Below are 27,878 nucleotides of genomic sequence, written 5' to 3'. Positions count from 1 at the left end.
CGCCTATTACATTGGGACTAACATAACACTCTGGCGAAAAGTGGGTGCAGCAATGCACCTCTGCCTACCCCGCAAGGGAGTACATTAGTACAAGGCGTGAGTGCGTGTTTTTTTTTATACATTAGAATCTTTTGTAACTTATCAAACTAACAAACCAACAATTCACTCACTCAATGATTGACACTAATAAAACTGACTGGACCATACACATACGCATATACAGGCACAGTATATTTATGCCTCACCGAAGTAAATAACTGCATAACTTAAGGACTATCTAAGTACCTATATACCATTACCATTACTACCTAACAATATTTGATAATGCCAAAGAATATCTATGTAGGTCTTGTAGGTACTTTCTATAAAGCCACTTCATAAATAAAATTAATAAAACTGTTTGGACGCCACACTAAAAAGTTAACTTCATATATGTCAATGACTTCATCTATCTGCAGCAGTTAACTATTTATGGCTGATAATGGATCTAGCGAGAAATGCTTAAATATAAATATGTGTGTTACAAAAAATAACATTTATTTCATAGTACTAATCACAGACATTCACAGAATACTTGTAGGTAGGTAACCTGATTAGGAGAATTCTTAACAACCTATCACTATCACATTAAAAAAAAAACTTAACATGATTTCATAGAAGATAATAGAACACATGATATTAAATTGAACAAAACGGGCAGATTCCACCAATCACGATAAGTTTTAAGGAACACAATGTTTATAGAATACTAGCTGTTCCCGCGCGCTTCGCTTCGCCTTAAAAAGTTTTCCCGTGGGAATTCCGGGATAAAAAGTAGCCTATGTTTTTTCCCAGGGTCTAGACCATATGTATACCAAATTTCATTCAAATCCGTTCAGTAGTTTTGGCGTGAAAGCGTAACAGACAGACAGACAGACAGACACAGTTACTTTCGCATTTATAATATTAGTAAGGATCTTTACGGTAGTGGTTTAGAGATATACTTATAATGTATTTTTTCGTACTTGTCGTAGATTTTGAGCAATATTGGAGTGTCTTTTTATTTGAATTAATTTAAAAACTAAGTTATAAAATAAAACATAATGACAAATGAAATACTTACAAGCAAAAATTATTGATTTCGTAGTTAAACCATTTATTTTGGCCGTAGTTTATTTGAATGATTGTATTTTAATTAAAAAGACACACAAAGATTGTTTACCTTTTTCGGCAAATAAGAATGAATACAGTTACGTAATTGCTCACGACTGCAATCCCCGAAGGGGTAGTCAAAGGTGAGTTACAAGCGAGTCACACTATTTTTGCTGTAAGTATATTAGTACTCACGTGATAAGTCGCGAGAATATTACAAAGGTATGCCACTGCACGATATTAAAGTCATGTGATTTTAAATTGGAATGTTGCATGGTGAATCTATTGGACACAAGACATCCCAATAGAAAAGTTAAAGTGAGCCCTTATACATAAAAAACTTACAAAAAAACGTATAACTAGTCATAAATATGCTTGAACACAATGTCAGAAGAATGTAAGTACTAACAAACCTTATAAACCTAAAAATCATAACAGATCTACAAAATTCACACCTGTGCACTATCAATTAACCTTGATCCTTTTACTGGCCTGTTCTGGCTCTTCACCAAAAGCGATATCTTCCAGATCTCTCTTAGCCGATAGCCTTCTGTTGTTTTCACTTAAATTTTCTTTGTTGGCAGTTTTTTTACCTATCCCTTTCCCTTTGGGCCCGTTTTTGGGGTAATACTCTTCGATCTTGTGACTGTTTTCCCCGTCTAAAGGTTCCAGGTTGATAGATTCGTCTAGTTCTCGGTTCTTAGGCGGGCTGGAGGCTTCCTCTTCGTCGTCCGACTGTATGATGTTACGTTTGGGTTTTCTAGTTTCTCGTTTTTCTGGGGAGCCTGGAATAGTTGAGAGAAAAGGTAGTTAGGTACAAACGCCATATACAGAAGGATAGCCGAAAAAAATCTTCAGTAGAATATTATCACTTAATAGGCCATAGTAAATATGTATAAAGCATTTTATATCATGTCTGTAAGGCGTTTAAATCTCGAGATATGATTTTCTTAGAGAAGAAGAAAATCTAATTTAAGTTACTTAGACCCCCACATATGGAGGTTTTATCTCGATGAAATTACTCATAGAATCCACCCTTAAAGTTTGTCGGGTCCGAAAAACAATATTTTTTTATGTTTAATTTAAGGAGTGTTCAATAAAGAAATATAAGTCTCTAAATAATTGGATGATTATTGGATGATGATGAAGTCTCTAAATTCATAAAAACACATTTCCTTAGTACATACCATCATCCCCACCGTTCTCCACGTCCACTTCGGCCGGCGCCTCCTTGTTGATGAAGAAGTTGGTGATGGGTCTCTGCCACTTGGGGGTCTCGCGCGGACACACCGGGTTGCCGCCGCCGCTCGACAGACCGCCCCCCTTGCTGCTGCCACCTGCAACACATTAGTAATAAGGTAAGCGGAGTCTGTAATATGGGTTTTGGATATCTGATATACCTATCTACACAAATACATACATATTATATACATATAAAAAAAACCCAAGACCTGAGTACAAATATCTGTTTTTAACAAATGTCTACCCTAGACGGGAATTGAACACGGGACCTTCGTCATAGCAGTCAGTGTCACTAACCAAGTAACCACTGCATCATTTACTTCAATAGATGTTTGTTTTACTTATTAAAGCGATTCCAAATCCTGTCCCTTAGTGAGAGACACTGGAGTTAAGCTGTAGAAACTGAAATGAAACCAAGGGCATGATGTTCACTGGACAGCCTCTTCATGAAACAATACAGTTTATATTAACATTTCATCATCATCACAACCCATCACATCCACACTCCTGGCGCACAGGTCTCCTTTCTAATGAAGGAAGGGTTTTAGGCCTAGTCCACCACACTGGCTTAGTGCGGGTTGGTGGACCCACTATCAGGTTGCCTTAATGTATTAATGGTAATAAGTTAGCCCAGATAGTCTTTTGGTTACTGCTCAGTGGCCAGTAGTTTGTTTGGGTAATTTACAGGTCTTATAAGATGGACATACTTATTAATATTGTTATTATGTACTTATGTACCTCCGCTGGAGCCGGCGCTGGCGGCGGGCGCGGCGCTGCAGCGAGCCTTGCTGCTTTTGCCCGAAGATACTGGAAAACAATAATTGTGACATTGTGAAAACAACAAGTTTTGCCACTTTTAGGTTATAGTGCAATATAATTATTCGTCTTTGTTGTAAGTTGTCCTGATAAAATATTGAGATTTAAATATGATTAAGCAGTTTTTAATGATTGTTTAAAGTAGTTGCTGTTGGGTAAGTTGTTGTTAACGCGTTTATATTGTAAAACAAATAACTTACCTTTAGCGCCGACTGAGGCTTTAGTTCTCGCCATATTTACTCACTAAATAGATGCTGTATGGCTAATATTAGATCGTAATAGTAACTTTGAACATAAAATGCTAAAGAGGCACTAGTAACTTGTTGTATTTATCAAAATAATCGTGTTTGTAGAAAAGGCGCGAATTCGCGAAACAAATCACTGAGCAAATAAACTTTGCAATTTTTTTTGACAGATGACAGACATCCAAACATGACGTGAATTTTCTTGTCTGTGTAGGCAAGGCAAGGACTTTGTAGTCTAGGTCCGCCGAAGCTCAAGGCTTATGGAGTCAGAGATTCCATGTATTGATATTGCTAGATAGCTTTAGTTCTTTATCGGGTCTTTTTAGCATTAGGTTATTCTGAGGTCAGATATATCGGACGTAATGCGCTCTGCTTCCCTACACTGTGCCAGGGCCTTTACTGACAAGATCACCAGACCTTTTACCTACTTTCTTTATCGCAACTTCACACTCCGCTTTTATTATTGCTATTAACTACTTAATAAAAATTACCATTTAAGTTTTTATTTGAACAAAATTACATATTTTAGTAACTATTTTTTAAGTAATTTCCTTTTTAACCTCATTTTCATCATCAACTCCTTGAAGGGTAGTCCTCTTCTCTTTATCGCCCTCACCAACTGAATTTGGCATTGAATCTTCAGCTCCATGGAAAAACATGTTCCTTCTATTACCCGAAGTCCCTAAGAGAGTTGTATCTTCAGCATCGTCATTGATATTTTTTGGGCTCGATTCTGCAAGCCATTCCACCGAGAGCGTTTTATCTTCTTTGGTTGCATCCTCCTTGCTGTCCGTGTCCAGGGTCCGGCGGTAGTTCTCGTCGCTGTCGCTGAGCGAATCCGCCGCCGGCACTATGGCCGCTGCCTCGTCGGTTCCTTTTTGGGTCTGATCCCCGTGCGGGTGTTCCTTTTTAGGGTCTTCTTTGAATGATCTGTATAAAACACAAAAATGTATAACGGTATGATAAATTATATTTGCCTTCGCAATGACCGGCAACTCAGATGGGAGGTTAGCTACTTATACAGGTGTTGTATACTACCCTTGTGTACTTACCTTTTTTGCAACACCTGTTATACAGGGTGTTGCAAAAAATGAATATTTTTTTTCGCGAATTTTGAAATTCTGATTTCAGTTTCGGGCTTAGATATACCATGCTGCACATGCTGGTTTCGGTTTAGCCCTTTTTGCAACACCCTGTATAAAACTTTTTTGCGATTTAATATTATTCCCACCAACGTCATTGATACAGAATCTTTCATTATATACAGTCGTCGAAATATAATAGGCCCGTTTGGACAGCTACACAAATTTGCTATTATACTTCGACGACTGTACCTACCTACTTACCTCACGCGAGCGCGGAATTTGATGTCTTTTACAATATTAATGACGGCGCCCAGCTCGTGCGTCATCACTCCCTCCGCCGTGGTGGTGGTGGCGGGTGTCTCCCTCGGCCCTTCTTGCGTAGAACTAAATAACATAGTTTCATTTTCGTGGTCATTCTTGTCTGCACCTTTTTGTGCACTTTCTGTTGTATCACCTAGCTGCGGTTGTTTGTCATGTAGCTTCGTTGGTATATTAATACTGGCGGTTTGGCGCCAGAAAGTGTTAAGTTTCATAACGATATCTCTCCGAGTTTTATCTTCAAGCGTCGAGTACGGCTCCAACACCGCCCGCCTCAGGTTTTCTTTAACTATGTCCTTTAAACTGCCACTTCTTCTCGTTTTGAACATGTGCAGCTGACTTATGAATTTCTTAAGCTTCCCTTTATCTAATGTTCGATAAATCTCATCTGTGTATTTAATGAATTCTTTGTTTTTGTCTCCTGTGTCATGTTCTAGCTTATGTAATATTTTCTTCAGAGCTGCTCTAATTTGTTTACCTGTGGCACCTTTGACTTGCCGCTGCAGTCTACTGAAGGCTTCCTTCACGGGATCATCATCGTCCAGCTCGCTGATCGAGCAGACGTCTCCAGAGCATCCACCTATTTCGTTTAAGGCAACTTTGGCGACAGTCTCAAGATCCTTATCGGAGAATGTAATGAGCAGTTTGATAGCCTTCTTAACGTAGTCTGAGAAATGTTTTCTTTCGTTTACTTCGGATTTTTTATGGACCTGTGGTGCGGCTACTGCTCCTTTGAGTTTGGTGATGAGTCCCTGGATGTGGTCCAGGACATTTAGACCCCGCGCTCGGTCTTCATCGCCGAACTTGAGAAAAGTCTCGAACGCCAGGTTGACGGTGGCGGGAGACTTCGAGCCGGAGGACTTACGGCTCTCTCTTGAGTTGACTGTGAAGTGTGAGGGAAGGATTGTGATCATTCGTTAGCCACATGTGAATGTTAGTCGCGAAATGGGAGTCTCAATCATTTTCACTACAGTAGGTAATACAGGGTGAGTCTTTCGTAGGTGCATATCCGGAAGTATGTACAGAGCTCTTCATTCTGAACAACTTTTGTTATAATGACCTTGGGATATCCCAAGCTCTGTAGCATACTTATTTATTTATTCTTCCGGATATGCACCTACGAAAGAATCACCCTGAATATTATGTATATGTAGGTAATATAATTATGTAGGAATGTAATGTCTATGTATACAGTCACCTACTGATTAGCAATCAGCCAAATAGTGAGTGGCCCATAGTCCGTAGTGCAACGAGATAATGCTCAACTTACCAATACAAAACAAACAAGTAACCAACCAGAATAAACGCATTTTACTATTTATTTCTACTTTAATCGTTTACTGTGTTGGAATTGCCGTAACGGCTTCCGGAGCATTTTTATGGATATTAAATCGACTGGACCAACATTTTGTAGCTATAAAATGTATGAATAAATTAGGTTATTTGCAGGGACATAATGGTTGAGGTATTTATTCAGACTGAAACAAAATATTGTTTGAACCATTACTATATAATATTGATAAACATCGTGGATACAAAATCTGTAGATAAATGTTTTTAGAAAATTTGAAAAATTGCAAAAACTTCTACAGTATTAAGTATTACATTTAATAGTTAGTAGGTACATAACTTTATGATATTTGATATTCCATAGTTCATATGGATTTGATTACTTATAATTTTCAGGTTGCATTCCAATCAATAAAATAATATCATTTAATTTGGTGAAAAAATAAAAACTTATTAAATAAGTATTACTTAACTAATATTAAAAAACTTATTTCAAAAGTACAAAAAAATATTAACTATACTTTGTAAAATATAGCATGAGTAATATGACAGCTGTCAAATCCCTACATTTTATCTGTTATCTGTCTGTTTTCAAGCGAAAATGAACTTCATTGACCAGACATAACCATCAGTCTGTCTGTCACCGTCACAGGACTAGTGCTATATTTAACAAAGTACACTACGTACACTCACGTGCAAAGAAACAGTGCCACATACAAAATGCAGACACCAAATGTCCCCAGTTTTTTTTAACATTTAATGGATAATTTGTACAAAATATATTCGTTTTTATTGTTGGTAATATTCTGATGCACCGTGCGATGTGCTTAAATATTGCAGAAGGCGTCATTAAGTTAGTTTTTTTCCTGTAGGAGTAATTTGGTAATTTTCTCAATGGAACGTTTTCATTGCCCGTCAGTGTAATAGTACGCTCCTAGCCAAACGTATATTTTTACTAAATTTCGGTTACAAAACCTTTCTATATTTTCTGCTATACTTTGTAAAATATGACAGCTGTCAAATTCATACATACTATGTGTCATTTGTTGGTTTTCAAGGGAAAATTAACTTAATTCACCAGGCCTAAGCAGCTGTCAATCAAACGTCGGATGGATGGTATATTTTACAAAGTATAGGAGTGTACAAGTATACAAATTCATAATATAATAATTATAGTCCTCATAACTTAATGCAATATTTTTTTTGTCTTTTTAATAGATTATAATCTATAGATACATTTAGTTACTTACTACCTATAAACATCTTTAGTTATTCTCGTAGTAAGATAAAATCTGATCAACACGAAATGACGGCAATTTCTGTGTCAAATAAAATATTTTCTTTCTTTCTGAAAAAAGAAATATATACTTCTAGTAAAGGTTTGATAGTTCGTCGAAAACTATAAAAGTTTCAGTTTTCTCACATACAAAGTGGCGCTTCTAGCGGAAACTATCATGAAACTTTTGACAGATAATGTAGGTATGCAGGTGACAGAAGAAAACCTCATTTACATAAATTGCAAAACTCATACTCGAGGCCCAGTTAATAAGAACTTCTGTAATCGTCAATGGGTCATTCATTGTAGCACAGTCATTAAAAAATGAATTTAATAAAGGGCTTTCTCTCGTATGATCGTAGTTTATGTTGATATTTTTATTTTTAAGAGCGGTTAGAAAATATTTCTTCTTAAAGATGAAATGTACCGCATCACAAGAATAACTAAATATTTCCTTACAATCTAATAATAATACTTTTTGTTTCAATCACCCTAACGTGTGAGTTATGTTTCGCTACAAAACTACCGATTGTACAGTATAAGGCAGATAAATCTGACCCTCTCAGAAGCATTGTCACTATGTGAGGGGGGTTGGGTTTCTCTGCACATGACCGTACCAACTAGTTGGAGGTACTGTCAGCAAGAGAGACAGGTATGCCATCCCGGCACAAACAGTTCGAACCTGAGACCTACGGGTGGAAGATAGATGAATCAAATCATATTTTATTGATACATACATTCTGTATAAGGGAAGTACCTAAGTATTTTTCATGTCACATATCACGATTCACGCGTCAACAAAAAAACAAACATTCACACCTTGTACTAATGTACTCCCTTGCGGGGTAGGCAGAGGTGCATTTCTGCACCCACTTTTCGCCAGTGTTATTAGTCCCAATGTAATAGGGGGCGGGCCTATTGCCATTTTACGGGCACATCCAAGACCCGAGAACAAATATCTGTGTTTAAACAAATATCTGCCCCAGCCGGGAATCGAACCCGGGACCATCGGCTCAGTAGTCAGGGTCACTAACCACTACGCCATCCGGTCATTCACGCGTTAGTGGATCATAAAATCAAAAGTGATTGTGCCGGGGAGCGTATGTACCTAGCTCTCTCGCTGACTGCACGTAACTCGGCAGATTATGTTAGTATAATAGTTCCTAGTTTAAATAGAAAGGTTAAATATTCGTCCAAAATGCACTACACAGAGTCGTTGAATTATTTAGAGTAGGTATCGAGTAATTTGGCTATTCTGTTATTGTACCATTCATTGTTGTAATTACAATAAACAGAAGTACTTGTGTACTTCCTAAACTTAAATATAAACAATAATTGTCATAATATAAAATTAAAATACGAACTTATAATTAAATATTTTCTGAATAAAATATATTCAATCACAATTTTGGCAGTTTTAATAAAAAAAAGATTGGTGTTTAACCATGGTTTAAAAGTTATAAAATTTACGTTTATAAATACTCACACAAGATATTATGCTCTTTATGTTATGAGCATTTTACACCTAAAAATATGAATAAAATAAATACTTATATTTGCTAAACTAGGCCAAATTATGTTTATTTTATAAAAAATAGAACACGTATTTACGTTAGTTGTAATGAGCCCTTTTAAATAAGGAGATATACTTATGTGTAAATAAATATGTGTTGTGTTACACCTTGTCGTTTTAGTACCTGTAGAAAGAAAGTAGAAGAATTTAGCATAGGACTCACATTGAATCAATTGCTTTGTTGAGTTATGGGATCGTTTGTTGTCATTGCAATAGGCTACTTGACTTATATCAAATTTGGAGCCATAATACAAGGTCTTGGATCCCGCTCGCTAGCGTTGTACGATACTACACAAATATATGGAAAAAGAACAGCGCCAACGTAGTCATTTTTGGAACTAACAAATTTACCTTACATTTTGACAGTGAAAGTTGACGATACGCAACGTAAACGGAGGTTTCGAATCTTATAATCGCTGCACTGGTTTCATTCGTGGCTTCGATTCGTGCCATATTGCAATCTTTATAAATAAGAGATTCAAGTACAGTACAAGGTCCTTTTTGCAACACTCTGTATAATAACCACACAACTCACAGTTCACACGCTGTCGGCGGCGCTCTGGAACTCGGCCAGCGCGTGCACGGGGCTCGGCTGCTGCTTCTGGCTGCCGCGACGCACCTGCACACACACAGACACAGACGAACTTATAACACCACTGTAGATGTTGTGGGTCAACGTGCTGAAGGGCTAGCACGCGGCGCATTTAAGACGTAACAATAGTTTTGCATCGCACTCACTCACATCGCGCAGCCTCAAGAGCGAGCGCGACAGAGAACCTTTGTCACGTCTTAAATGCACACCGTGCTAGCCTTTCAGGTCTATACTCTGTTTCATATTGCAAAAGACAAAAGGTCAAATTTTATTTCGAATCAGTTTGGTTAGAATATTTGGGACTCACTGCTACAATGGTTGTCATTAGGTCGAACTAAAAACAGTTTGACAGTGAACGCCTCAGTTTGAGCTTTTATTCTTTCTAATAGGAAATAGAGTAGAGAGGTTTTCAATACAGGGCGTGCGTGACTCCCTCCCGTAACACAGTGAGTGCATATAAGGGCATCAAGTACAACCTGTATAGTCCGGTTAGTTAAACATCTAGTTAAAAAGCCAATTGGTTAGGAAAAAGAAGCCACTTATGTGTGGTGGTTCAACGTAAACATAAACTTATATGGAACCGAAATAGTTCAATCAGAAAGATGGAATGCAATTATTTAGTAATCATTAAATAATGGACCAAATAAACTATTTTTTGTCCCTCAACCAAGACTGTGTAAAATGAATACAATGAAGTATGTTGCAAAAGTGATAAAGTAATCCGAAAGGGTGACTTTGGAGGTCACTCTTTACCACTTTTCTTCTACGACTTTATTTTCGCGAATCTCGCAGAGTCGTGGAACAAAAGTGGTTCAGAATGCCCCTTTGAGTCACCCCTATCGTCTTACTTTACCACTGTTGCAAAACTCTGTAATATTTTCTCTCACGTAATAAATAACAAACATAGTCATGGTTTATGCACAAAGAAAATAACATAAATAAATAAATACACGGAACACTTGCACGAGACATCTAGCACTTACATAGTCCCTCCGCCGTGGACAGCACAACACAAGTACATAGTGTGTACATAACACAGTACATGGACAATTTGGAATAAGGGGCTTAGGTTTGTATATAAAGATACGACATACATATCTTGGATTAACAATTACATGTGATAAATGGATGATACAAGGGGAAAACCGTAGATTTTAAAGTATAATTAATAATTATGATGAAAGACGTAAAACATTTTTGGATAGTACCTAACTTTACTGTTAGTAAGTAGTAAATACTGTATTTTGGCAAATTCATTTTAACAGCTACAATAATTATTTATATTACTACTAGCTACTGATATAATATAATATCAAAAACGTTAATTAATTATACTGTAAAACTTCTCTTCTCATTTGAGATTGTAAAGTTATGCAAGACATAAGTACGACTTCAGCGTTATGATTGGTTTAATAATTATACACGCATGACAGTATTTACGAAGTACATTTTCCTTTATATTAGGTTATGTTATGACACACCTGCCCTACGTTTTGTTAATAAAATTCGGCAATCATACGATAAAGCATGGCAAAAAAGAGGAGAAAAGAGAAATGGAACTCAATAATGGTTTGAGTCACCTTTTTATTTATTTTTGCCCAAATGTAAGAGATCATAAATCGGAATCTTAAAGTTGAATTATCTTTGATTATTGGTGAATAGTATGCGACAGAGTCATGCAAAATTTCCAAATACATCCTTTTATTTTTTCTACTCTTTTTTGCCAGGGTGTACTATGCCTTCAATAGTCGTATATGATGTCTACTATAGAGCTTCCACTATGTTATTGAATTTTTAACGTTTCCTTATGTCTGGTAAGTAAAGTTGGTTTTCTTTTGCATTCGTCAAATATATATGGGATTTCGATTGTCTAAAAACCAATAATATAATGGACATAGTATAATTGCTGACACTAGTGTGTCTACTTGTTGTTGGCGGCGACACTTGCCTTGGCGCGCACCTCCTCGGGCTTCTCGGGGCGCACGAGCGGCTTCTTCTCCGGCGCCTTCATGCGCCACACCACGATCGGGGACTGAAATAAGAAATAAGAATAAGAAATTTATTGGGTAACAGACTTCAGTAGGTAAAAATAATAATAATATCGATTCACAATTACATGTTTTGTTAAATAGATTTGAGTTATTATTATGGTTCACGTCAGAAAATCACACTAGGTGGACCCTGCATTATGATTTCCGACGCTGCCCCCTCAGAACTAGTTTGCTAGGTAACAAATAATTTAAAATCAATACGACACATATAACACTCATGTCAGTAATGCTGAATGGAATTATAACAGCACATATTACACTCTGCTTCATGTAATGAATGATGTCTGGAATTAAAACGATACATATTAAACTATGTTAAATGTAATGAAATTATAATAATACATTTCACATTTATCCCATGTCAAGAATGATGGCTGAAGCATCAATTTATATCGACACATTTCACACCTTGGGTCATGTAATGATGGCTGAAATTAAAACCACACATGACACATGTTACACTCAGCCTTATAAAATCTTCTATAATATAAAATAAAAAATATACTCGCAAACTGTGAATAATTCAACAACGCCTAGTATTGCAACTCACAGCCACTTACAATAATAAAATTAACGCAATACAATAAGTCATAGCTCCGTTGCCAAACATACAATAGCTCACGGTTTCAAACATAGTAACTCAAAGCTCCAATGGTAATTAATACAGTAACTCACAGCTATACTGCGAACAATACAGTAACTCACTGCTACGCCAACAATAACACAGCGACTCACCACGATGGTCCCCTGGCGCGTGTACTTGGTGGAGGCCACGTAAGACGCCTTCACCGTCAGCACCACCGCGTTCATCAGGTTCTTGGCCGCCTGGATCAGGGAGGTGGCGCTGTCCAGCTGAGGACACATTAGAGAGAAGGCAGGGGTTAGGGTACGATACTATTTATACATACAGTCTGGCCAAAATTTGTAAAGAATACTTAAATATACGCAGCTATACGCAGGGAGCATACAATGCCCTGCGCGTGCAATATAACAACGCATTTAGGGTGCTGCTGGGGCTGAGACGCTATTGTAGCGCTTCCGGCATGTTTGCTGAGGCGCACACCGATGGCTTCCATGCCGTGTTACGGAAAAGGTGTGCGTCTCTGCTCGGGCGAGTGCGCGCCAGCTCCAACAGCTTGCTAGGTACGTTGGTGGACAGGTGGGACTCCCCGATCCTGCGCCACTGGTGCAGTCTGCATGTCCGGCCGTGGTGGACGGAGGATCGGTGAGTAGGCTTACACCTGTGTACTTACACTTTTTATTTATTATTTATCATTATTGTGTTTAGCATAAGGTACTAACATTAGCGTAAGTTAACATTGTTACTAACTCTTTTTTATGGATTTTATATCTGCAATAAAATGAATTGAATTGAATTGAATTTAAATAACAAACAAATTAGGAAAGACGTTTCCATCTGTGTTCGATATATCAATCGCATCCAGTAACGTGCTTTGGGAGAGGCTTACTACCAGCAGTGGACTGTTATAGGCTGATGATGACGATGACAAGAAAATCAATAGCTGATTTAGCACACAGTAACCTTGGCTTAAACCGGTGCTCACCAACGGTGGTTACCAAAAAATCGGACAGATAGCTTTCGTGGGCTAATCTTGTTCCCTTATCCTATTAGGGCCTTACCATTAAAACTTAAGACACATGCTAAACACTGTCAGTTGGCTGTGAAACGTTTTATTGTTATGATAGAAACACAGTTCGTCTTTAATTGAAGTGGACGTAGACATAGACACATAATTCAGACATTTACTGTGCTACCACAAAAAACTTTAAACACTTTTTAACAAGTGTTTAAATCGAAATTTGACCGATTTTGTAGGCGTTTGACAGCGCTACACACCAGTTAAATACTGTCTAAGTTTTTGTGGTAAGGCAATTATAATTCCTTCAGAATTATCTTGATCGACTCACCCCGCTGACGATGAGTTCCCCGCTGATGTTCTGCACGTCGGCCTTCACCTTGCTGGTGATCTGGATCTGGTGGCAGTACAGCGCGATGCGCTGCAGGTACGCCAGCAGGTCCTGCTTCGTGGATGATTCTGGGCACTGTGGGGGAGAGCACAAGGGTTATTTCCGTGTGACGGTTGATACACACAGAGTACAGAGAGCTGGTTGCCCTTACATTTCATTGATATTCTACAAAAGGGCTGATCTACTATTTGCAATACTGCGTAACTGCATGTTTGGCAACTTTACAGGACAAATCTTCATTATTGGAACATAGCGCGCTATGGGAGCGCTTTCTATTGGCCTATTTTTAAGTGGTGTCTTCAGCAACAAGTCAATAACATCGAGAATTAAGGGAATATATTTTTGGTACTTTTTGCACTTACGAGGTATTGCAGACTGACGTTAATTCATTCATCACTAACGACATGAAATGTATACGTTGATGAATAAAATAGTATTTTATCGACACATACAGACAGCCTCTAAATGTAAAATATTATGAAAGTCACGTCAGCGGATAAAAGTGACAGTGTTTGTAGCTCTTTTGCCGACTGTACCTGTTCTGCGATCTCTCTAGTGAGCTTGTCGAGCTTGGTGCCCGCTTCGGAGATCTTCTTGGCCGCGTTGATCACGTCCATTGTGGTCTTCAGCGGACCGCGACCGCTGCAAGATGGGAATAATACAAGTCAAGTTGAGTGAAGGAATTACAGAGGGAGTTGTAAAACTGGTATAGTAAGACGAGAGGGGGTGATTTAGAGGCTCATTCTGAACCACTTTTGATCTGCAACTTTTGAAAACAATCGTAGAAATTGTATTTTGAGTTAGTATACGTTCTATAATACAAATGCTGTCCTGTTTTTGTTTACAAATAAAGAATTTCTGTTCATTACTGTTGTGAGTTACAGTAATATTTCAATAACGGAGCTGTGAGTTACTGTATTTTGCCCCTACTACTGATTTTAAGAGCCCTGTCTCACTAGGATACCATGGTGCTATCACTAGCGACGATTATCCAAACAGTAAGTTTTAAAATGGCTTACTTTCCTATAGATACAGTGGTAGAAACAAAATACAGTAACTCACAGCTCCGCTGCTGCATAACTGTTATTGATGCCTGAAATAAATGGATATTATTATTATTACTACAACTCACCGCGTGAAGTCGGTCATGTCCATCATGATGACGCACATGTGCTTGGCGAGCGTGATGATGTCGTTGCCGGCGTCGTCCCACTTGGCCACCTCGTTGTCGAAGGTCATCTTCTCGCGCCGGAACAGCTCCACCTGCTGCAGGATCTTGCGCTTGTCCTCCTCCGTCATCTTGCGCATCGCTTCCTGCGGGGTGAGGTCATTGGTCAGCGTAGTTAAAGCCTTAATGGGTATATTATTTTCGCTGTGAGGATGTAAGTACCTGCTGCCTTACTACCAACGACAAAAGAGTAATGGAAAATCTTTAAGCAGCATCGCTTATCAGTCAAATCCATACAAATTATACAGGGTGATTGGTAAGTCGATGTATTCATTTAAATAGATTGTAGACGAAGGCATTTCCAGTCGATTGAATCCCATAATGCATTATCCGAAAGTCAACCATTTCTGAGTAATTTAATTTTAATTATTTTTTTGGTTTTTATAACTCAGAAATGGTTGAATTTCGGATAATGCATTATGGGGTTCAATCAACTGAAAACGCCTTCGTCTAAAACCCATTTAAAGAAATACATCGACTTTCCAATCACCCTGTATAAATATTGACAGATAAGCAATGATGATTAAAGATTGTTGATTTCTTATGTACGGCGGCGATGGTACGGTAGCTGAACCTGGTTCTCTCGAAAAGAACCTTCGTGCATTCCCCTTAAGGTTTGAAATGCCTCTTTAAGCTTGGACAATTTCCCTACAAGCTGGTCCACTGCGAGTTGGTAGGTTCACACATCTAGATGTGCAGTTTTCCTCACGATGATTTCTTTAACCGTAAGAGCGATGGTATACTTTAGAAACTACTCAATTTTATAGGCAGCAGTTGCTACTAGATAATATCCGTCCTCTAGCGAGATGACTCTCTTGGTGACTCACCCGTGCGTTGGTGATGCCGCTGATGTCGGGGTACTCGTCCACGCCGTGCTCGCCGGTGTGCGCGCTCGCTGACGACACACAGACATACATATTGTTATTGTAAGTAAGATGTTTGGTATCAAAGTCAGCCGACTCCATTCTACCTTAGAGCCTGTGCAGAAAAAAGCTGGTTAAGTTGGTTACCTGCACTGATCTCTTAGTTTCATACTTTTTCGGGACAAGCGCTGATAAGTCAATGATGGTAAACAGCTTTTAGCCAGCTGCCTTTCTGTACAGGGTTGATTTTTCAACTGTAAAATCTGATGATGTGGCGTCTGAATACTCTGAATCTTTCTATCAGACAATGACAGGTCAGACATATACCATTGAAAAATATTTGCACTAATGTAAATTGGAGTTTGCCGATTTTGATGCCAAACAATTGGATTACAAACATGCAACAAACACTATACCTAATACGACATACGATGGGTACAACACGAGTTATCACAAAATGAAATGCTATTAAAAATGATATCTATGAAAGGCACAAAGCAAGGGATATTAAACAAATAACAAACATCTAATAAGTTTATTTAAAGAACGATTACCTCATACTCGTATAATTTGAACTCATGTAGTCCTTTCCACGTAGGCAGAGACGTACTCCTTACTATTGTTGTATTAATTAATAACTATTAGGTGCACGGTTTATTGTCATCCTTCGCCTTTTGCAAGTCCCGGGATTCGAACCCGTTAGCTTTATTAACCACTGCAACACCTGGTTATCCTTAAAATATTATAAATACAGGTTGATGCAAAAGTCATAGAGTGAGCCGAAAGGAGGTGAATCTAAGGGTAAAACAAATTGGTTCTCCATAGAAGTTCCAAAGGTCGTAGAATAAAAGTTGTTTAGAACAACACCCTGAGTCAACCCCTTTCGGCTTACTATACAGAAGGTCTAGCACGGGGCGCAAGACGTACACGTCAAGACGTGAAAAAAGTTTTCCGTCGCCCTGCTCACGAAGCCGCGCGAACTTTTGTTATGTCTTGGCGTGCGCGTCTTGCGCTCCGTGCTAGCCCTTCTGGTGCAACTAGTGACTCGCTCGTGACTCACATCGGCTCCTGGTCTCCAGCGTCATGTCCTCCACGGGCTCGAACTCCGTGTCCGTGTCCAGGTCGTCGCTCGTCTACACACACACACACGGTACAGCCAAACGTATTACATGCGGATGTTGCGGGATGGGTACACGGGATTGTGGGCTTTTGACGGATTGAAAAGATTATTTTGGTTATCAAAGGATGGTTATCGGGATGGATAGGAAAGGATGGTTAACAAGGGATGGATAGAAAAGGAAGGTTAACAAGGGATGGATAGGAGAGGAAGGTTATCAAAGGGATGGATATAAAAGGATGGTTTGTTTACAAGGATGAATAGGAAAGGATGGTTAAGAGGGGATGGATATGAAAGTATGGTTAACATATGAAAGAAATTACCGTCAAAAAGCCACAATTAAAAATGAATGCTATTAAAATGAACAGATTAAACACAAAATGGAGACGCAACACAAAAATATGACATGCGAACCACATGGGGAAGGAATTACATGGACCAATAATGATACTACTTGTAAAGCATCTAAAGGATAGTTTCGTCATTATTGGTTCAAATAAAACGGATGCGACGAGCACTATGGGGCGATAGGGCGTTGTGCTTTGCTGATTCAAAATGTCACATTAGGCGTTTCACCAACAAAACCTAAACTTTTCGCATTTGAGGAACCACTTAGTCCAAGCATGGTTTTCACGAAAGCTAAATATATTCCTTCGCCATGAAATCAGCAAAACACAACCCTCAGACACATTGACAAACAACCATGGCGCATGGACACAGACTAAGCCCCACTCGGACATAGAACCCGGTGGTCGTTTGGCTCACATTTGCTGCGGGTCTCGAGCGTGTAGTGCTCGTCCAGCTCCACGTCCTCGGGGTCTAACTCCTCATCGCCCTGGCAGGGAGATACGAGTTAGCTTTGTTGATAAATCTAAATGTGAGATTGGTCGCTATGTTTCTGCTGGCTTCTGCCACAATCTATACTTGTCAATGTCACATTGTCAACTTTTGCATAATATGGATCACCATTTCATAGTTAGGTCAGAGGCAGTATGAATGCTCACTATGCAAATTTTGACAGCTTTATCATTATGCAGTCTGTCTAGTGCAACTCTTTTTCTCTTGAAATCATCATCAGCCAATAATCATCCACTGCTGGACATAGGCCTCTCCCAAGGAGTGCCACAACACTCGGTCCTCGGCCTTCCTCATCCAACCACTACCCGCCACCCGCCTAAGGTCGTCAGTCCTGCGGGCAGGAGGGCGTCCCACGCTGCGTTTGCCTGTTCGTGGTCTCCACTCGAGAACTCGTCTACCCCAACGGTTATCGGTTCTTCGGCAGATATGACCACTGCCACTTCAGCTTGGATATTTTGACAGCTATCTCGGTAACCTTAGTCCTCTGACGGATAACCTCATTTCTGATACGATCCATCAGAGAAACCCCAAGCATAGCTCTCTCCATAGCACGCTGAGCGACTTTAAATCGGTGGACCAGTCCTACCGTCAGTGTCCACGTCTCTGCACCATACGTCATCACTGGCAGGACGCACTGGTTGAAGACTTTTGTCTTCAGGCTCTGAGGAATGGCCGAGGAGGAAGCTTTCTCTTGAAAGCAATATCTGTATTGATAAAAAATATTATAAAATCTTTGTATCTCCAGCATAACTATCACGGGAAGCAAGATTTTTGGCACGTCTTGTTTTGCGCCCCGTGCTAGCTATGTCTAGTTGTCTCCTGCACACACCACTCATCTCCCGCACATACCCGGTTCATCAGCACGGCCCTCCTGATCTCCCTCACGGCATCATAGACCAGCCGGGAGGCGTCGATGAAGTCGTTCTCGTCGAGCCCGCCGCCCGCGCCGCCGCCCAGCCCGGACACCGCGGCGTCCACGCGGACAGCGAACTTGGACATCACTGGGGGAAGGAGGAGAAGTGGGTTTAGATAGATAGATAGGGTTTTTAATAGGACACAAAAAGAGGTACCTAATAAAATTCACAAGTAGTCATTAATTCAGTGGTGCAATGTATAAATTAGTATGGCCGACAAGCTTTTCCACGAAAACAGTTAAACTTCATTAAAAGATTTTCCCGTGGGAATTTCGGGATATAAAGTAGCCTATGTGTTAATCCGGAGTGGCAACTTCGTAGATACATGCCAATTATCATAGAAATATGTCCAGCCGTATTCTCGTGAAAGAGTTACAAACATCCATACTCAATAATACTATTACGTTTATAATATTAGTAGTAGTGTTGGGCAGGGGTGGCATTAATATATCTTTTGTTGACTGTAGGTACATCATATGATCGGTATAAAACTACACACATACAGTAACCTTAAAATAATCACAATACGTAAATCTTTAGTAAACATTTATGAACGCGAAGTCGAAACGAGAAGAGAATTAATAAATTAAAGATGAGTTATTCGTCCGAAGGTCCCGCGTTGCGCAACGCGTCCGTGGCTCGTACCCGCGGGGCGAGCGGCGTATACAGGGTGTTGCGAAAACGGTACAGTAAGCCTAAACAAGTTTTAAATAATTTCCATATATCGTAGAAATAAAGCATGTAGTTCAGAGTATCCCCCTAAGTCCCCTACTTTCGGCTTACATACATACATATTGGGTATTATTCCACCAGATAATAATATGTTCTATGCATAATATGCATATATGATGATGATGCAACGTATGTAGCTATGCGTTTTTATCCAACAATCATAATTCATTGGTCCACATAGCATAGCACTGGTGGAAACGGATAGACCTTTAAGCCAGTATCACCCTGTATATCGTTTACTTGAGCGCACCGCTGCGGGCGGCCCTTTGGCCAAAATTATTCAATATTCACGCATCGCGCGACGGCCGGCTCGGCCCCATAATCATTACGTTTGATTATGTTGTCGATACACTTGATGAGGGAGACCTGTTGGCCATTCGGTGTAAGATTATCAACATGCAACTTTGTATTCTAGCCATATATCTACAGTATACAATTATACGTGGGAACATCTTCACACACGGCCATCCGACCCCAAGCTAGGCAGAGCCTGTAGGTATTATGGGTATCGGACAGCTGATCTACACAAATACATATATAGATACATAATTAAAACATAAATATCAACACCCAAGACCCGAGTACAAATATCCGTCTTTAAACAAATATCTGCCCCATCCGGGAATCGAACCCGGGACCTTCGGTATAGCAGTTAGGGTCACTAACCACTACACCAGTCGGCCGTCAAAATATCCTTGGACTTCAATGAACATAAGAAAAAGAATTGCTAAAATGCACCCAGGCGTTGTTGAATTATCCGGCTATATTTTATGTTTCAGATAATGTATCTTTTCTGATCTTCGCAATATGTATTGAATAAATTCGTATAAAAAAAAACTAGTTGTCCTTTACATTTCTGAGTGGTGACACAAACACAACATCACAATACTAGACGAGGAAACCCCAATTGGTTCTACCGTAGTTCAATAACATTTCCTCGGTTCAAAAGGTCATGTTTGTTGAAAAATCAATCAAAAACATTACCCTCCTCCTTCGGCAGTCGGGTAAATACATACTATTAACACATATCGCCTCTCTCACACGGCTCGCGACCTATCTCGTGAGTGCAAACGTACAGCGAAAAGCGGGTGGCTCGCTTGCGGGTCACCTCCGACTATCCCTTTGGGGATTTCCGCCGTGAGCATATAAGTATGTATGTGTGTAAATATCTTTAACAACATAATACTGTATTCAATTTTATCTGTCTACGCAGTCGAACCGTGGGTACACCTAATTCAATATTATAACCCCCTATTTTCCGTAAGGATTTAGAAGAATCGATCACTACAATGGGCTGCATAGCAACCTGACCCCCCTCTCTCAGTAGCCATATCGCTCAGGGGTCAGGTATCTCTGCCGGCCGCGCGCGGTGGCCGGCGTCATGTTGGCCTTAATTCCCGCTCGCTGGGAGCGCCGTAATGTCATCATTTCATTCAGTTTTTTTTGCTTACACATGCTCGTATGAAACTAGGGTTGGCAATAACTTTTTTTTAATTATTTATGGATAAAATTTATGGAATACAGTAACTCACAGCTATGACGGTTAATAATACAGTAGCTCACATATATGACCGTTAAAATACAGTAACTCACAGCTGTGGCGGTTAAAATACAGTATCTTGCAGCAAATGTGGTAATTTGCTTATCGTATAAAAATAATACAGTAACTCACAGCAACGGTGCACTTCGAGTACTTACATGTGACATAATTTAATTTTTTTTTTTTTCAAACGGTAACCTTCAATAACAATCGGTTTAAAATTTATGAAGCTTAGAAATGTCTTTATTTTAAATTCGCTGGTGACAACCCTAGTAAATGTCAAGTTAAAGTAACGAGTCTGTGTTCGTGTCACCTGATTGCATCCAATACTTATATTGATTAAGGTGTTTTAGGGTTCCGTATCCTTCTGAAAACGACCACCCAATAATTATCATACATTAATACATCAAGGATAAGACTAAACTTGATTAAGACCTATAGTTTCAATATAAATCATAGTAGAAATAAAATCCTGTGTAATGATTATTTAGCCAATTCATTGCTAAAGTCAAAGTTTTTATTCATTTTATATACTTTTTATTTATTGATGAACGTCTATATTTTGCTATCTAATGCATGTCATACTTAATTTCTGCGTAACTTGACGTTCTCAGTTGTTAAACCGGATAGTCTAAGATCACCAAAGGTTAACTGGTAGAAAATGCTGCTAGCATTAAGTTCGCCTATGTACCAATTTACTTTGTGCAATAAAGAATTTAATAATAACAAGTCTAAGTGTAAGAAAATCAAGGATCAATTCTAGCAGTCCAATGTTAACCTTATGGAACCCACAAACTTACATGAATACAAGCTTGGCCACTACAACATTGCATAACACTGCCTTAAGGAAAGACGATGCGCGAAGATTTAAGATGCTCATAGTGAGAATCTGCACAGGTATGGGTATGACACATGCTGATTACGACGAAATGATTCTTATACTTAGTTATTATGACCTACGGGGCTGAAACGTGGACACTTATACTCGTAGTGGGACTGGTCCATAAACTGAAGGCCACTCGGCACTCACAAAGATCTGTTGTATATTTATGGTTGCTGTCCGTTGGCATGGCAACGGTAGTCAATAAATGGCTGTCCTCTCACAAGCTGCGTTTATATTTGTAACAAAATGTAAATACCTAACAGTGGCGACGTAGGTGGATTTACCCAAGTAAATTGTGTAAAAAGACCATCACAAAGGCCGGGGAAAGTGCCTAAGTAAGAGGCGGCGGAGCCGGGCGCGGTGGCGGAGGAAGCGGAGGCGGGTCAGCGAGGAGCCGGGGCGGCCGCGCTCGCGGGAGCCGGCATGCGCTGCACGGTGCGGGCGCGCGCGGCGGCGGCGGCTGCGCGGCCTGCGGGGACCGCCACCACCGTGGGGACCAGCGCCGGTACAAGGACTCGACATGCTGTCGGTGCAGGAAACGGGGCCATCTAAGACGAGGGTGTGATGGAGAGGTGGAGAGCAAGACCTGCGAGGAGTGAGGGTGGAGCGCGCGGGACACGCGGCGGGCGGCGCAGCGGGAGGGGCCGGCGCGGCTCGCGGGCGTGGGGCGCGAAGACGCGCACTGGGTGCGTGGAGGTCACAAGGACGAGGACGCACGGGAAGCCCTTGAAGGGGTGTGCGGGAGGTAGGTATGACGCGCGGGAAGCCCCTGAAGGGGTGCGCGGAGAAGACGCGCGGGAAGCCCCTGAAGGGGTGCGCGGGAGAAGAGCGCGGGAAGCCCCTGAGGGGGTGCGCGGAGAAGACGCGCGGGAAGCCCCGGCTGGGGTGCGCGGAGAGGAGATGCGCGTGAAGCCCCGGCTGGGGTGCGCAGAGAGGAGACGCGCGGGAAGCCCCGGCTGGGGTGCGCAGAGAGGAGACGCGCGGGAAGCCCCGGCTGGGGTGCGCGGAGAGGAGATGCGCGTGAAGCCCCGGCTGGGGTGCGCAGAGAGGAGACGCGCGGGAAGCCCCGGCTGGGGTGCGCAGAGAGGAGACGCGCGGGAAGCCCCGGCTGGGGTGCGCAGAGAGGAGACGCGCGGGAAGCCCCTGCTGGGGTGCGCAGAGAGGAGGCGCGCGGGAAGCCCCGGCTGGGGTGCGCAGAGAGGAGACGCGCGGGAAGCCCCGGCTGGGGTGCGCAGAGAGGAGACGCGCGGGAAGCCCCGGCTGGGGTGCGCAGAGAGGAGACGCGCGGGAAGCCCCGGCTGGGGTGCGCGGGTGGAACGTCATTAAGGTGCGCGGTGGAGGTGCTTGCGTGCTCGCTGCGGGCGGCGCGGCGGAGATGCCTGCGGATGCGGAGGCGCTCGCGGCGGGCGGCACGGCAAGACGTCGCGGCGGGCGGCACGGCAAGACGCTGCGGAGGTGTACGTCGTGGGTGGCGTGGCGATATGGCAGGTACACCTGGCAGGTGTGCCCGGGCCAACGGGGCGGACTCCGGCTGCTGCGGGCGCCGGCACGGGTCAGCCTCAGCAGAGGTGCAGTAGGAGACGCACGCTTGGGATGACTGCGCGCGGCGTGACAGAAGGAGAGCGAAGTGGCTGTGCTGGCGCGGCGCGTATACACCCTGGCCATGCTAACAGCGCTAACATAAGGACGCGACAGAGGCGCCTGCTGTTGGCGTGCCCGGGCCAAAATATGGTGCGCAGCGCTATTCAGCGCAAACTTTTGTTAACATTTTTGTTTATTTTTAACACTTTAGTTTACTTTTGGCTATGATCTTATTGTTTAACCTTCTACATATTTTACAAATTTTTGATAAGTAGTTTTATTTTGTTTTAGGTTTTTGTTAAGAGGGGAGGGATGTATAAGTAGATATTAAGAAGTGTTGGTTAGTTGAAATTATGTTGTTTACTTAAATATTTGTCTGGACGTAGGGTGTCATATTATTTCATTTATAACGTTATGAGTTTTTAGTTAAAGAATAGGGTGATGAATCGTTAAGTTGTTTTAAAAGGGTTTTATAAGTTTTATGTTAAGTATGGGATAATGTTATTTTTTGTTTTTTATACTTATTATTTAGGTGGGGAGGAATGTTGTATATTTATGGTTGCTGTCCGTTGGCATGGCAACGGTAGTCAATAAATGGCTGTCCTCTCACAAGCTGCGTTTATATTTGTAACAAAATGTAAATACCTAACAAGATCTAAGGTGAAAGATCGTATCAGCAACCAAGTAATCCTATAGGGTACTCATAGACTACCGATTGGCTGTGGGCTGGTCACATCTGTCGAAGAACTGATGGGGTAAACGTTTTCTGGAGTGAAGACCGAGACTATAGTAGGCAAAAGTAGTGTAGGTAACCCTTCGGCTTGGTGGGGTGGCTGGTAAGGATTGGATGCGGAAAGCTTTTAAGTTTATTTAGGGAAACATTATTAATTAACTATCTGTGTAACGTTATTGGTCAAGTGACACAATCATAGACAACATTACATCAGATGAGGTTACCGTAAGCAAGTTCATTACCAAAATCCAAGGATTTCTTATATAATTTATAGTTTGTTTATGTTAACAAACTGTCGCTTTATAATATGATGTTCTAATGAAGTCACCATTAAGACCTTCTTATTTATGTATTTTTTACGATTTATAATAGTGTTAGATATATATGCGACGTACAAATTATGTTTAAAGTTAAAACTAGGTACATGTAAGTGCTATATGGCCTAAAAAGCTGATAAAGTTGAAGCCATATTTATGTAAGACCCAAAAATAAATACATTCTACATACTAAGATTTATGACGACGGGATGGTATAGTGGATAGTGACCTCGCCTTCTATACCGAAGGTTCTGGGTTCGATCCCCTGCCAGGGCAGATATGTTCTCGGGTCTTGGCCGTTTAATGTTTCTGTTCTTTAAGAGCCTAAATTCATAAAACTCATTGTCTTTTGGGGTTAGACAAGTACTTTTGGGGTTAGACAAGTACTTTTGGGCCATTATAACGTGACATTATAAGAGTATCATCATCCCTTACGGCTGGACCACAGAGTGACCCGCAAGTGAGTCACTCTGACCCGCGGCCACAGCCTCCTGCATATAAGCCGCGGGGCGCGCCGACATCGCAACAGTCGTGCCGTGAACTCACTCGTGTCAACTATACGTCTACGTAATAACAAACAAACATCATGGTCAGTGCTTTTTTGTAAAGTTTTTCGGGGGAATATGAAATAATTAAACGTATTTGTAACGATAAATTATACATATCTGTGACATATAGGTTACGGTATACACTCTAGACTCTAGATATATTGTAAGAAACCTTCGCTTCGGCTTAAAAAGTATACCCGTGTAAATTCCTGGATACAAATCTATGTGTTTTTCACGATGTCAGCTTTCCGTGATAGAGTAAAAAAATATATCTGTCATTCATACTTTACTACGCGTTTATATACTTATTATATACTATTTACTTATTATACTTACAGGGTTTCCTAGTTTTAAAGTGCACATCTAAAAGATATTCAGGTACCTACCTCAACAAGTTTTTTCTAAGACTTTTTAAAAATACCGGATTTACTATACCCGATTCACAGAAACTCTAACTCTCTCGGTGTAAAATAAGTAAGTTGATATTTTTTTCACGAATTTTCAAATATCGAGCACAAAAGTTTTTACACTTTTTCCTGGGACACTCTGTATTATAAACGCTAAAGTTTGCAAGTACGAATGAGGGATGAAAGTTCGTTACTCTTTCACGGAAAGCTGACATTCTGGATTAACACATAATTTCCATGGTTTTTCTAACTTTACTCAGGACATTAACAACGTCAGTAAGGCCCGGGTCTCCTATTCACGCCGTAGTTCGCGTCCAGCGTCACGCCGTAGACCGCGTCACGATGCTCACTATAGAAATGTACTGATGCGGTCTCCCTCACACGCCGACGTTGGCGCGTAGACGTAGTGAGCATCGTGACGCGGCCTACGGCGTGACGCTGGACGCGATCTACGGCGCGTAATAGGAGACCCGGGCCTAAGGCGGCATACACATTACACATGGTAATATTTCATAACCGAAAGGTAAAGGTTAGCCGGCGTGAGGTCAACGTGGCGTGCATATTCATTATTTACATATATCTTGATATTAGTAACATAACGTAACACAAGTACATCTACGAAATTATGACAATGGGCCAAGCTTTTAGATGACTAATATAAGAAATAAGAAACGCTTGTCGCTAAGCTTGCAAAATATTACAAACTGAAAGTTTGTAACTATGGATGGTATGCAAAAAAAACTGTTAATCTCGTAAGAATAAGAGATCTTACGGGTTTTTGCAAAATCTCAATACAGCAGTTACAAAAAGCTATGATGAGCTTATTTCTCACAAGGTTTAAAACTTGTTTTGGGATAGGTTTAGAAAATATTAGGTACCTATCCTAATATTTGACGATTTGTACAGAATGTTGCAAGTAGGAGTAGCGTACACATACGTTTAAGTAACGTTTACTTTTGAGGACAAATTTTGGTCAAGTTCATAAATCACACCCAACGCGTGACGTCACTGTGACCTTAGGAATCTTAGGATATGATGTGAGATGCTCATTTCAAAGTAATTACCTATACGATATTAGAGTTATTAATTAATACTGGTAAGGAATAAGGCAAATTATACCTACTTTAGTTTGCTACCAATAGGTATCACTGCGTTAACGTAACTATTATTTTTAACTTGATTCTATCAGTGGAAACCGTTGTAAAAAGCCGTTTACAGTGATTGTTATTTTCCAAAAAAAATATAAATAATTTTATGTTACAATTTCCAGAAACTTCTACTCCTGTGCGCGTGTGTGGCGGTGGCCTCCGCCGACGTGTCGCACCTGCTGAAGGCGCAGGCCGCCGGGGGCGCCGAGAAAGACGCGCCCATACTCAAGCAGGTAACCACTGGGTTCTGTAGTAATCATACCTATAGTTGGACTTATTAGACATATGTGAAAATGTGGTCCGTAAAATAATACGAGTATTGACAGCCCAATAGGAATGTGATTCAGTTCACAGAAGATCTAATCATTCCATGATGCGGCAAATATGCGCTGCCTAACATCCTGAGTTTCTCTCCCCGAATCAGAGCTGAAGCGTCCGTAGTCGAGCAATCTTCAGTGATCATAACTGAGCATTGAAGTTAAGCAACACATGGCACGGGCAATCATTCGATGGGTGACAGATTTCAAGTGGTTATTTTCTAAGTCCATCCGTGCTTCGGACGGCACGTTAAGCCGTGGGTCCCGGTTGCTGTTTCGGCTGCAGTCGTTAAGCCTAGTCTAGGTTTGAAGCCTTCGGGCAGCTTGAAAACATCTGACAGTCGGGTTGCCCACTTACCCGACAACTCTCTCAGCACGAGCTCGCTTGTGTTGGGGTCCACCAACCCGCACTAGGCAATATGTTGTGATGATGTGTGGTTCTACCTACAGGAGCTGGACGTGGGCGTGGACAGCTACGCGTGGAGCTACGAGACCGGCAACGGCATCAGCGCCGCCGCGCAGGGGCAGCTGATTAACGCCGGACAGGTACGTACCTCACTACGTTATTACTATTCTCCCTACTTTACGATCTCCAAAGCAAGGAGGTCGCAAGTAAACAAGCTCCGCAAAGGACATTCGTAAGTTCCTTTACCTTTCGGAAGGAGCTCTATCCGTTTCGCAAAACACCTTTTTCAACATAAAGGTTTTCCGAAAACATCTTACCGATACCCAAATACCAATTAAAAAGATCCGGATAGCAAAATAACTTTTTCCCATTACATGTGTATAAAAACACCATAAGGATCATATCCACATGATGCATCATTAGCATGATTTTGCTGAAGAATCTTTCTGTCTAGAAGAGACCACTTTAAGCGATAACGCCGCCTATTTACCCTAGCTATTATAAGTTAAAGACTGCCTATCTATCTATCCACGTGATAGCGGGATGTTTCTGTAGTCTTATTATAGTTTCTCAATCACATTCTCTTGTTCTGTCTGCAGGACAACGAGGCGGCGGTGGCGCAGGGGCAGGCGTCGTGGACGTCCCCGGAGGGCGAGCAGGTGCAGCTGCAGTACGTGG

The 27,878-nt window shown here is 41.0% G+C and overlaps 2 protein-coding genes across 2 annotated transcripts in view; both read right to left on the bottom strand.

Annotated features, from left to right (window-relative positions):
• Positions 1-1,491: 1,491 nt before the first annotated feature.
• LOC105380213 (PCNA-associated factor) lies at positions 1,492-3,597 on the bottom strand. Its single transcript, XM_048623849.1, has 4 exons — positions 3,390-3,597; positions 3,112-3,180; positions 2,319-2,468; positions 1,492-1,916 (listed from the first exon to the last, which is right to left on the bottom strand). The coding sequence occupies exons 1-4, from the start codon at positions 3,421-3,423 to the stop codon at positions 1,597-1,599; spliced, it is 573 nt and encodes a 190-aa protein (XP_048479806.1). The 5' UTR covers positions 3,424-3,597; the 3' UTR covers positions 1,492-1,596.
• Positions 3,598-8,563: 4,966 nt separating this feature from the next.
• The window catches only part of LOC105380915 (catenin alpha), a 37,889-nt gene continuing 18,574 nt past the window's right edge, over positions 8,564-27,878 (bottom strand). Inside the window, exons 17-26 of the mRNA XM_048623850.1 lie at positions 18,524-18,675; positions 17,582-17,651; positions 15,664-15,731; positions 14,741-14,922; positions 14,145-14,250; positions 13,549-13,683; positions 12,355-12,471; positions 11,517-11,600; positions 9,512-9,595; positions 8,564-9,100 (exon numbers count right to left, since the gene is read on the bottom strand). Coding sequence (XP_048479807.1) covers positions 9,515-9,595; positions 11,517-11,600; positions 12,355-12,471; positions 13,549-13,683; positions 14,145-14,250; positions 14,741-14,922; positions 15,664-15,731; positions 17,582-17,651; positions 18,524-18,675 — 995 coding nt within the window. The 3' untranslated portion in view covers positions 8,564-9,100; positions 9,512-9,514. The remainder of the gene's footprint in view (positions 9,101-9,511; positions 9,596-11,516; positions 11,601-12,354; positions 12,472-13,548; positions 13,684-14,144; positions 14,251-14,740; positions 14,923-15,663; positions 15,732-17,581; positions 17,652-18,523; positions 18,676-27,878) is intronic.

This window comes from Plutella xylostella, chromosome 11, assembly GCF_932276165.1.
Source record: "Plutella xylostella chromosome 11, ilPluXylo3.1, whole genome shotgun sequence".
Lineage (NCBI taxonomy): Eukaryota > Metazoa > Arthropoda > Insecta > Lepidoptera > Plutellidae > Plutella > Plutella xylostella.
The sequence above is the reverse complement of the archived record's forward strand: the minus strand, read 5'-3'. Positions and strand labels throughout refer to the sequence as shown.